The 12,769-nt window shown below is 32.2% G+C and overlaps 2 protein-coding genes across 5 annotated transcripts; one reads left to right on the top strand and one right to left on the bottom strand.

Annotated features, from left to right (window-relative positions):
• Nucleotides 1-5,805: 5,805 nt before the first annotated feature.
• Nucleotides 5,806-11,042, top strand: LOC142534624 (ADP-ribosylation factor GTPase-activating protein AGD12-like). Of its 4 annotated transcripts, XR_012817103.1 has the most exons (10): nt 5,806-5,947; nt 6,545-6,637; nt 7,030-7,111; nt 7,427-7,502; nt 7,634-7,797; nt 7,924-8,062; nt 8,178-8,294; nt 8,401-8,496; nt 9,053-10,169; nt 10,269-11,042. XR_012817103.1 is itself a non-coding variant. In XM_075641481.1 (9 exons), exons 2-9 carry the CDS (start codon nt 6,598-6,600, stop codon nt 9,332-9,334), a joined length of 996 nt encoding a protein of 331 aa, XP_075497596.1. In that variant the 5' UTR covers nt 5,806-5,947; nt 6,545-6,597; the 3' UTR covers nt 9,335-10,250. The 4 variants fall into 4 exon arrangements, 3 of the variants coding, with proteins under 3 accessions (XP_075497596.1, XP_075497604.1, XP_075497610.1); XM_075641481.1 differs by lacking the exon at nt 10,269-11,042 and having other exon boundaries at nt 9,053-10,250; XM_075641489.1 differs by lacking the exon at nt 10,269-11,042 and having other exon boundaries at nt 5,829-5,946; nt 6,541-6,637; nt 9,053-10,250.
• On the bottom strand, nt 10,220-10,978 carry LOC142537826 (caffeoylshikimate esterase-like). Its single transcript, XM_075643314.1, has one exon. It carries the CDS (start codon nt 10,976-10,978, stop codon nt 10,220-10,222), a length of 759 nt encoding a protein of 252 aa, XP_075499429.1.
• Nucleotides 11,043-12,769: the final 1,727 nt, after the last annotated feature.

Here is a 12,769-nt window from a genome sequence, read left to right on the forward strand (position 1 = left end):
TAGATTATATTTCTATTCCTGAAAGAAATTATAAACTTTCTTCTGGTCAGATTCAAAAATCTGTTTATCCTCCTCAACAATCTTTTATTATAGAAAAGAATAATAAAATTTTAAATTTTACTGTTTTTTCAAAATTATTTGAAAATGATATGTTACAGATTACTGTTAAACATATTAATCAGATAATAGAAAAACAGAATTATACAAATTTGTATCTTACGATAATAGGAGAAGAGATAGTTTCTCTTAAGAACCGTATTGATAAAATAATTCTGGCTATTAATTAAATTAAACCAGATGTTCATATTCAAACAAAAGAAGAAGAAACTAATATTGTTTCTATTGCTACTTCTTCTATTCAATCCCCTCCAGATATAAAGGATTTTAAATTTAAATATCTGTTTCTGATATAGAAAAATTATTAGAAGAAAAATTTAAAAATTTGAATTTGAATACTCTTAATGAAGAGTTTGATAATGATAATGATCATTCTGAAGAAGAGATTAATAAAATTAAATGGGCAGATAAACCTACCCAAAATAAATATTAGTATAATAGACCTACTCCCATGGACGTTCTTATTGAAGAACAAGAATATATATTTGCTAATAGTTATAATGGGAAAAGTATTTATGAATGGAATATTGATGGTTTTAGTGATAAGCAAATTTATAATACTGCTCACAGAATGCTTATGTATAGTACTGTGTGTAAAACTTCAGGTAATACTGACAAAAATATTGCTAAGATGATTATATCAGATTTTACTGGCCAATTTAAAGGTTGGTGGGATAACTATTTAAATCAATTCCAAAAAGAAGATATTATTAATTCAATAAAAATTGAGAATAATATTCAATCAGAAAATGTAGTTTATTCATTAATAATGACTATGATTGAACATTTTACTGGTAAATTCACTGATGATAGTGAAAAGATTCGTACTTTATTAAGTAATCTAAAATGCAAAACACTTACTGATTTTAGATGTTATAAAGATACCTTTTTATCTCGTATATATGAGATACCAGATTGTAATAATAGTTTCTGGAAAGCTAAATTTATAGATGGTTTACCTTTTCTATTTGCTGAAAGAATTAGAAAAATATTAAGAAAAGATGAGATTAATATTCCATATGATAATTATACTTATGGAAATTTAATTAATACTTGCATTAAAGAGGGTTTAGCTCTCTGTAATGAATTAAAATTAAATAATCAAATTAAAAGACAAAATTTACTTGAGAAAAATAATTAGGTAAATTTTGTGATCAATTTGGTATGGACTTACCTAATAAAGGTAAGAAGAAAATTAAAGAAAAAGATGAAAAACTTTATAGAAAGAAAAGACATTTGTCTGATAGGCAAAGAGATAAAAAGAAGAAAAGAAAAGAAAGCCGTGATTTACGGAGAGAAGAAAATTATAAAAACAAAAACAAATTAATAATTTGTAGAAAATGTAAAAAGCCAGGACATTATGCTAATCAATGTTGGGCTAAAAACAAAATTAATAATTTAGATATAGATGACAATCTAAAAGAAACATTATTTAAAATAATAATGGATTCGAATAATAATTCTGACAGTGAAACTGAGAATTATTCAGAATCTTATATTTCAGAAGAAATAATAGATAGTGAATCAGATATTTCTGATAATGAATGTAATAATTGTATACAAGGAAAATCTTGTTTAAATCATATAGAAGATAAAAATGATGAATTTTATAAACTCATGTCTCAATTCAATGATTTAAATATTAATGTGTTAACTAACAATAATATTTTAGAATTCCTTAAAATGATTAAGGATCCAGTTTTAAAATCCACAATTATTGATCAAATGGAGAATAATGCTTCAACTAGCAATAATAATAACAATATTCTTGTTAAACAAGAACAAGATTACTCTATGAAAGAAGTTAAAAATCTTATTCAACAGAAATATAGTAAACAGAATCCAGTTACTATACATGATTTAGTTAAAGAGATTGATAATCTTAAAAACAAGTAAAAATTTTACAACACAATAATAATAGTTTAAATTATCGTGTTTCAATCATTGAAACTAATAATAATAATTCAGTTAATAATTCTGATAGTTTTGATAATCTACAAGATATTTCTTTTCCTGATCCAGATAAAAAAAACATTTATCTGTTTTGAGCATGATCATATCTCAAAAATGGTATACCAATGTAACTTTATTGATTGAAAATTCTTATAAAAAGAATTTCATTGCTATGATTGATAGTGGTGCAGACTTAAATATTATACAGGAAGGATTAATTCTTACGAAATATTTTCATAAAACTACTCATTATCTCTCTCATGCAGGAGGAGAACCATTAGAAATAAATTATAAATTACCAAAAGTTTATATTTGCAAAGATAAAAACTGTATTCAAACCAGTTTTTTATTAGCAAAAGATATTTCAAGCCAACTTATACTTGGTCTTCCTTTTATTTATCAAATTTATCCTTTAACTTATGTTGATGAAACAGGTATTATAGGAACTTTTCAAGGTAATCCTATTTCCTTTAAGTTCATAACTAAACATGTTCATAGAATTCTTAATGAATTACAAGAAAAGATTGATAGGAAAACTTTTCAGATTAATTCTTTAAAAGAAAAAGTTAATATATTAACTATAGATGATAAATTAAAAAATCCTAAATTACAGGAAAAAATCAAACTTATTTATAATAAGTTTTCATTAAAAATATGTAATGATCTTCCAAATGCTTTTTGGAATAGAAAAAAACATATTATATCTCTTCCATATGAAGAGAATTTTGATGAAAAGAATATTCCAACCAAGGCTCGTCCTTGTCAAATGAATTCTGAATATTTAGAATTATGTAAGAATGAAATTCATTCTTTATTAGAAAAAGGTTTGATAAAGCCTTCTCAATCTCCTTGGTCATGTACTGCTTTTTATGTTAATAAACATTCTGAACAGGAAAGAGGAGTTCCTAGATTATTCATAAATTATAAACCTCTTAATAAGGTTTTAAAATGGATTAGGCATCCTATTCCTAATAAAAAATATTTATTAGATAGACTTGTTAATGCTATCATATTTTCAAAATTTGATTTAAAATCAGGATTTTGGCAGATTCAGGTAAAAGAATCTGATAGATATAAAACTGCTTTTAATGTTCCAATAGGACATTATGAATGGACAGTAATGCCATTTGGCCTTAAAAATGCCCCTTCTGAATTTCAACAAATTATGAATGATATTTTTTATAATTACAGCAATTTTATAATTGTTTATATTGATGATATCTTAGTATTTTCTAATGATATTGAAATACATTTTAAACATTTAGATATATTTAAAAATATTGTTATTCAAAATGGACTTGTTATCTCAAAATCTAAAATGATTTTATTTCAAACTAATATTAGATTTCTTGGTCATATGATTGAAAAAGGAAAAATAATTCCTATACAGAGAAGTATAGAATTTGGTTCAAAATTTCCTGATATTATAACTTATAAAACTCAGTTACAGAAATTTTTAGGAAGTTTAAATTATATTTCTCCCTATATTAAAGATCTTACTAAAGATTCTGCTATCTTATATGATAGGTTAAAGAAAAATCCTTTACCTTGGTCTGAAAGACATACAATAGCTGTTAGAAATATTAAGGAAAAGGTTAAAAACCTTCCTTGTCTTATGCTTGCTAATCCCCAATGGGATAAAATTGTGGAAACAGATGCATCAGATATAGGTTTTGGAGGAATCTTAAAACAAAAAGATCCCCAAAATAAACAAGAATATCTTATTAGATTTTATTCTGGTAAATGGAATAATGTCCAGAAAAATTACTGCACAGTAGCAAAAGAAATCTTAGCTATTGTCAGATGTATTTTAAAATTTCAAGATGATTTATATAATCAAAAGTTTATTATAAAAACTGATTGCAAATCTGCAAAATTTATGTTTAATAAAGATTTTAAACATGATGTTTCTAAACAAATGTTTGCAAGATGGCAGGCTCATTTAGTTCCTTTTGATTTTGAAATAATTTATAAAAAAGGTGAAGATAATCACTTGCCAGATTTCTTAACTCGAGAATATTTATCCTAATGTTTTCACCTACAGATATGTATTCCCGAGGAAGAGGAGAGTCCTCTTATAGAGGGCGAGGTGGTAGGGGAAAACCCCCTAATATCATTGCACAGCATGGTAAACAGAGGCTTATAGCCCAGAACTTATCCAGTTCATCAGCCAGTAATACTGAGCAAAATAATGAGTTATACAATGAATTTCAAGAATTCTTGAAACAAAAGAGAAGTAATACAGATTCTCAATCTTCAGCATCATATGCTAATATCATAAAAGATGATGATAACGATTCAGCTCTATATACAGAGACAAAACATCGAGAATTGATTCTTCTTATAGAAGAAAAAGATACCCAATGGGAAAAAACTCCATGGACTATCATGGAAAGATATCTAAACAATACATCATATGTATATGGTTCTTACAAGCAAAGAGGATTTTATGAAAATCTTCTGATATCTACAAAAAGTGTTGACATAACTCACTTTTTCAGTAATACTCAGCAGAAAGGAAGTTATAACTTCTCAAAGTTTATCATCAAGAAGATTATATCTATTGAAGAATGGGGTATATCTCCATTAGTTGAAAAAGAATTTTATTCTGAAAATCATAAAATGAGTTTTAAATTCAATTTTTGGGATTATATTGAAAGTTTTAATAAAACCTTGTTTTATGAAAATGAGAAAAGAAAACATACTTGGTTTTTAAAGATTTGTGAAAGTATTTTTCACTACCCAGTTCCAAATTGGTTTTTAATATGGTGGAAGATATTTGGTCCATCCGCAAAGATTTTGCCAGAGGTTTTTATAAAACCCATGAATACTTGGTTAAATGTTTCTCCAAGTATTAAAAAATTATTTTCTGAACATTGGATCGATGGTAAAACTCTATGTCTATTTTTCATGGAATTTGGTATCCCATGGATCTGGAAATGGCAGCCAGAATTCGGCTACACTGATGAAGGTATCCCTTGCATATGGAGGGTCAGTTCCACAAATGGGCAGATAAAGCTACCCAAAATAAATATTATTATAATAGACCTACTCCCATGGACGTTCTTATTGAAGAACAAGAATATATATTTGCTAATAGTTATAATGGGAAAAGTATTTATGAATGTAATATTGATGGTTTTAGTGATAAGCAAATTTATAATACTGCTCACAGAATGCTTATGTATAGTACTGTGTGTAAAACTTCAGGTAATACTGATAAAAATATTGCTAAGATGATCATATCAGGTTTTACTGGCCAACTTAAAGGTTGGTGGGATAACTATTTAAATCAATTCCAAAAAGATGATATTATTAATTCAATAAAAATTGAGAATAATATTCAATCAGAAAATGTAGTTTATTCATTAATAATGCTGGAAACCAATAACCTCCATGTGTGCGAAAGCCACTAAGGAAAAGTTTGGTTATTAATATATATATTAATAAAATGTTAAAACTTTAATGCAAGTTATACGTAGTTCAGCGGATAGAGTCATTGTTTCATAGGGTTTAGGATTATAAGTTAAATTCTGATTGAATTCATTTTTTTTTCTTTTATTTTTTAATTTATTTTTTAATTTATATATCAAAATTACAGTGTAGTCCTTCACTATTTTTTATAATTATATTTTGATCTTTATTTAAATATACATCAAATAAATTACAAAAAATATTATACAAGTACGCAACACGTGCGTCGTCCACCAGTAATTATAAAAAATAACAACACATGGCCGAGAGATAAAAAGCTCTAATGATGATATTTAAAACGGCGACATTGTTCCAGTTTCTGTCCAACAATAAACCAGTATTATCCTCTGTTCTTTTCTTTCCAAGGATTCCAACTGAGTTTATGCTTTGTGGATATAAAAGGTAAGGATTCAAATCTTTTTCTAGATCCTTTTTTCCCTTTTCAATGTTTTGCCAAGGAATAAATGGTGCAAATCCTTCTCAAATTTATCACGCTATGTTTCGATTTGAACGAGGTCGTAAGCAAAGATATGGAATATATCTGCGTAATGAACGCTTGCATGGGTGAAGATTCAATCTTTATTCTGCAACATTATCTGTGTCTTTCCCAAGATCGATTATTTCTTCCTTTTGATTTCATTCGTGCGATAAATGTCCAGTTTCTCGTGATGGATTTGTGGGGTGAAGCCGAGGTTTGTTTCTGTTTTTGGAATCTAGTCGTGGATTTAATGGGGTCTGATATATGAATCACGTTTAAAATGTTTTTTGTGGATTGTTTGTTGCCATTTCAAGCATGTTTTTCCTTCTTGGTATCATGGATTCACGTTTTTTTTTTTGTGTTCCTGCTATTGCTCATTTATTTTGGAATTCGGTCTGCTGATTAGGAATGATGGATTTTTATCATTTGGTATATACTGATTGTCTCTACTTGTAGATGTTTGGACTGACAAATTAGATTGAATTTGAATCTCGATCTTCTGTGCTATTTATGTGTAGGTACTACTTATTCAGAGATTGCTTGAATTGAATAAATAGTATTGTTGCAAGAAAGCTATGAACAGCCATCCGTCTTCCTTGGGACGACCATCTTCAGGTGTGGTTCTGTGCCTCGTTGCAATACTAAGAAAATTTTAGTATTCTATAGCTCGAGTCTGTAAAAAGAGAGGAAAAGGAAAAAAGAGGAACTGAATGTTGATGTCGTGTGACCCTTAAAATTGTCTACTGTGCATTGTACCTACTGCACGAACTGCATAATATTGTTAGATTACAGATAATGTATCACCAAGTGCGCTGTTTTGTAAGATGAAATGTAATCTTGTGGGACACATCATAATCAATATTTGGCATGACAATGCTGATTTTTAAATATTAAAGCTTGGTTCTTTGATTTCTGACATATGTTTAGACCACACTGCTTTCATCACCGTGGTTTTATTCGCAGACTTCAGTTTAACCATGGTGCATTGGTTACTGAAATGTTTACAGGTAAACGAAGATTGAAAGATCTTCTGAGTCAACGGGATAACCGCGTATGTGCAGATTGTGGTGCTCCAGACCCAAAATGGGCGTAAGTTCCCAACACTAGGAACTTTTAAAGAAAGATTCAGTTATTGGTCTCCCCATAGATGTGGCCTTATGGATCATGCCGCTCACTTTTGCCCTTTTCCAGTGCTCAGAGACTGCAGATTCAGTGGTTTTCTTCCCTATATTTGTTACAATAGCTTGTTTATACCGAAAATAATTAAAAAGTTCTGCCTATAAAGGATTGTTGATGTTTTTAAAAAATTGATGATGGAATTGAGATGAAGATATCTAAAACTTTCAAAGAAAATTCAGTTGTTCCTGGTTTATGGTTTGTTCAATTGTTCTCTTCCACCTTCAGGTCGGCAAATATTGGAGTGTTTATATGCTTGAAGTGCTGTGGAGTCCACAGAAGCCTTGGTACTCATATTTCTAAGGTGATTGCTTCAGGAATTTTACACTTCGCTACGAGCTCTTTACCCTAACCACTGAAGGGTCCCATTCGGCTTCTGCTTTTCTTAAAGTCTTTGATTCCTTTTGTCTTTACCTCGAAATTTCTATCCTACAGGTCTTGTCCGTGACATTAGATGAATGGTCCGATGACGAAATTGATGCAATGATCGAGGTTGGTGGAAATGCATCGGCAAATTCTATTTATGAGGCTTATATTCTCGAAGGAGTGTCAAAACCTGGACCAGACGCTGGCCATGAAGAGCGTTCAAGATTTATCAGGTGGATTTTATATGTTAATTGGTGTACCTTTTTAATGAGATGAAGAATGGTGGTTGTTTCTTCTATTGTTCTACTTTATCCCACATGTAAGACCAATAATTAAATTCCTTGACTTGCATGTTGTAGGTCTAAGTACGAGCTTCAAGAATTTCTGAAACCAAGCCTACGAATACTGTCAGGTGCTTCCAAAAAACATTCTTTGCAAGCAAGTTTATCCAGGAAGATCATGGATAGTTTTCGTACTTCAGCTTCGGCGCAAAAATCAGTATGTTACCTCGACTATCTTGGTTTTGTAAGGAGGTGATGTATAATTATGCACCGAGTTTTGGTGTTCTTATGATCATTACTTGTTTAAAGGTTATTTCAAATCTGATCCACAGGAAGGCATGGTGGAATTTATTGGGATGTTGAAGATTATTGTGCTTAAAGGAACAAATTTAGCTGTCCGAGATATGCTTTCAAGTGATCCATATGTCGTCTTGACTCTTGGGCAGCAGGTTAATATATCATTTCAGCTTCTCAAAGACATACAATTTTTCTGTCAATTCAGTTCCTTACATTTGGAGTTTCTTACACCTTTCATGCTGCTTCCTTTGTTCTCAGAAAGCACAAACAACTGTGATTAAAAGCAATTTGAATCCTATCTGGAATGAGGAACTCATGCTTTCTGTTCCACAAGATTATGGTTCCATTAAGCTGGTAATCCTTTATTTGTTGTTAAGTTATCAGATCCAAAAAATCATTGAGAGGCCAATTTAGCATATTGAACAGGGACAAAACTCACGGAAGGACCAAGCATCTCCCACTATAGCAATAGCTATAGTTGGTGGTGATTCTATACTTTGTTTCGTCTAAAACATGTAGCGATCCACACACTACATTTAAATCGATACGCCAGATAGCAAAATTTTATATTTCATGGGAATTAACCAACATGAGCTTGGGTATGCTACCCATTGTAGGATTGAGTATTATAGTTGCACTAGAAGCTATGGTTGATAATAGTGGTGCTACTCAAATCTTTCAAATGTGCAGCAATCCAAATGCCATGTTTTGATTGTTGTACCAGCTTGACGGTCACAGATAGCAACAGGAAGCAACAAACAATTGTTGCGCTCTAACAGTTACAGTTTCAAAATGACTATACATGTAATTTAGAGATTTTCCCGTGTTGCCAAACCATTTGAAGTATATGATTGAGCCTTGTACGATGACGTGAGGGTGATATTTGTTTTTTTTTCCATAAATTTAACAGCAAGTTTACGATCATGATACATTTTCCGCGGATGATATTATGGGGGAAGCAGAGATAGATATTCAACCAATGATAACTTCTGCGACTGCATTTGGAGATGCTGGAATGTTTGGAAACATGCAAATTGGGAAATGGCTGAAATCACACGATAATGCTTTGCTAGAAGACAGCATTGTAAATATTGTTGATGGGAAAGTGAAGCAGGCTGTTTCCCTCAAGCTACAAAATGTAGAATCTGGTGAATTAGAACTTGAACTTGAGTGGATTTCTCTTGACCAATAGATGTATATATTACTTATTATCACCTTTTTCAACTCACCAGTTACTGAAAATTAATTTTATTTACATTTGATTGGGAAAAGTATGCATTCTTTTCTGTTACTTTTTTCTCGGCCGAGTGTTTTATACTGTACCATCTGGACAAATCTTCCCTTAAACTCGAGACGGATTCAAATTTATACCAGGGATGTGTTGGAGCTGAAATACTTGAGCTCGACTGAGAAAAAAAAATATTTGAACTCAAGCTTTTGGTGGGTCAATAATGATTTTCAAGCATGAGATTGATCAAGTTTTTGTAAGTAACGCTAATTTGTGCTCAGTCGGTTTTGAGTTTCTTCTTTCTTGTTTTTTGAGTAATTTACACTAAAGGGTTAATAGTAGTTTTAGCCATAGCAAAAAACATCTCCGAGTTCGATTTTTTTAGCTTAATCGAATTGGCTACTCGACATGGATTGGAGCTAGATTTCCGACCGTCCTCAAGTCGAGTTTCGACCGAGCTACTCGTAAACGATTCACTCGGAAAAAGAGTCCGTTCTTGACCATGAAACCAACGGTTTACTAGTAATATATGTATTATAATTAGCGTAATATGGATCGATTTGCAGCCTAGCATCTCTGCATGTAGAGAATGCATTTTTAAAAGTTAATAATAAGAAACTTCAATATTATGCTACTCTTTTGCCTACTTGGTGGTTGTTGAAGCAGCTCTTACTTCCATCCATGCCATCATAGCGTTAAAAATATTTTCTGCACTTTCATTTGGTTCGCCAATTAACTGATGCCACACGCCCCCCAAGATCTTCAAACTCTTGTCCTTGCTACTTGCTGTTTCATACAGGTATTTAGCCCCTTCAGGATCGCATATTATATCGTCTCCACCATGCATAATCAGCAATGGCACTTCCAATAGATGGCAACTTCTTTTATATATTCACAGGTTTTCATAAACTGCAGTGCAGATGCTGCAGTTGGCTTCCCGGAAGTCCGTCGATTCGGGCTATTTTCCGCCAGTTTCCTCTTCCAATCTTCCTTGTAAGCTTTACTCAACGGAGGGCTAGTGATCGCAATTCTCCAAGATGGAGCAAAATATGCAGCTATAGGTAGCAACTTCTCCAACGGCCACACCGGTTTAAACTTCCTCGAGATCTCACACATTGCACCACTCAAGATCAAGCCTTTCCATTCTGTTTTTTGCTTCAAGCATATGAGTATGGCAATGCCACCACCTAAAGACTCACCGTAGAGAAAGCGTGGAAGATTCGGATGAACATAATGGATTGAGTCGAAATAATGAATGCAGTCAGAGACCAAGGGGTGAATATCTGAGATATGATCGTATGGCCCTTCTGAGAATCCATGACCTTGTAAATCGAGGGCACAACACAAAAAACCGGCTTTCGCTATGGCTACTGCGTTTAGTTCAAAAAGCCAACTGCTCTCTGAGGTGTAGCCATGAATCATGGCTACTATCCCTTTCAGCTTGGATTTTGGATCTGCAGGTTGCCAAGTTTGGGTGAATATGTTAATGTTTTCTTGGTTTTTCATGTAGGTTTCTTGGTGGAGTATCTGATGTTTCTTGTAAAAATCCTCCTTTTTCAGGGATCCGTAAGGGCTGTTCTCATTGGCTTCATGAATTGGATGAGCCATTTTCCCTGGTTTCTTGTGTAAATTTTGTGTGAAGTTTGTACATTGTTGCCACCCACTAAACGTTCAACATATAAAGAGGATGGAGGTGGGGGTAGGGGTGCTGATGTTCTTTATGATTAGTTGGAAAAAAAATCTCCCAACTGTCAACATAAATGATCCTCAAATAATTTACCCATTTTGTTAATTTTTCTGAAATTAGAAAAAGAAATATAAGTTTGATAAGATCAAGTATTTAACTAATACCATCATTATGGAAATTTTTTTTCTACAATCAGACATAGCTTTGAATCAGGGGATAAATCTACCATCCCTTGGACTAATGGTCACATGTGGTGAGACTTCTGCCTCTAAAATTGTCACATCTGAGCGAATTCAAGCCCATCTCTCAAATTCGCTTAACACGTTAAAGGTCATGCTTTCTTATTAACAAGAGGTCAGAAAAGACCGTGCTCATGGTCTCTTCCAAAAAGGTCGAGCTCAAGAACATATCAAAGGGGCCAAACACATGAAAATTCTGACAAGGTCAAGCTCACAGACCATTCCCTAAGGGTCCAAGTTCATAAGTGTGGCTGAGAAATCCGAGCCCAATGACAGTTGGGAAATGTGAAGATATCTTTGGTAGTAGATAAAACCCCGATAAATATGGGACCTGATCGAATCTCATCAAAATAAGGTGAGAGCCCTAGTCGCCATCGTAAGAAAGTCCTACCATCTGATGTTTCCTATCTCAAGTGAGTTTCTACCCTAACAAGAATCATTCTCCAACAAGATAACTAGCATCTTCTGCTTCTATAAATACGAGATATTGGTCACGGTTTTACGACATTCACTATCTCTTGTTCATTCAGCACTAATATATCACACTTCGCTCTTTGTATTCATAATCAGAGCACAGATTTAAGTATCGGAGGGGTCACGCCGGAAATATCTCTGACGCTCTCTAACCTTATTTTTGTCTGTGCAGACCTCTCAACACCGACCCGACCCCCAAAGACTCGGAGATTTGAAGATCCGTTCACCAGACCGAAGACAAGGTAAAATTTTTGTATCAATCAAATATATTCATTATGGAATTATTATTTTTTTACAATCAAACATAACTTTGAATAAGAGGAATCAATATACCACCCGTTGGACTAGTGGTCACATGTGGTGGGACTGAGCTGGAGTACTCTACGTCCCAGACTAAAAAATTTAATGAAAGTCGATGAGCAGGCTAGTTTAGATTAGGCTAGTTTATTTTATATATATATATAGTGATGGTGAAGTTAAACTTCGAAAAATCTTTATATATATATAATAAAGTGATGGTGAAGTTAAACTTTGAAAAAATCTTATTTCTGTGCTCCAAAAGATACCTCCCAGTTTCAACTACTGTGGATGGTAATTGGTCTCCAAAAGCATGATGCACTGGAGCTCGGGAACTTTCGATTTCAACTACAATGCATTAAATTTGAAGGCCCCATTGGCAATCAATACCGTTTCTCTTTGGTACCTAGTTTTGACAGATTACAAAGCTATTATTATTACTAAATTTCTTGTTTCTTAGCCATCACTGTACAAAATAGGAAGTCGTATACAAAGATGTTGCATGTGATATTAATAATTAGGTACCCTTTTTCCTTGTCTTTTGCTTTTCTTGTTTATCTTTTCCTTGTAAATCGTTTTTTCTTGGGTGCGACTGCATGCATACCATTTGGGATAGCAGGCAATACCAAAAAAATTATCATTTATAGACATTATGAATATATTTTTTTTATAAGGATAATATTTTTATTTTAAACAATTATT

Source organism: Primulina tabacum, chromosome 2 (genome assembly GCF_025594145.1).
Source record: "Primulina tabacum isolate GXHZ01 chromosome 2, ASM2559414v2, whole genome shotgun sequence".
NCBI lineage: Eukaryota > Viridiplantae > Streptophyta > Magnoliopsida > Lamiales > Gesneriaceae > Primulina > Primulina tabacum.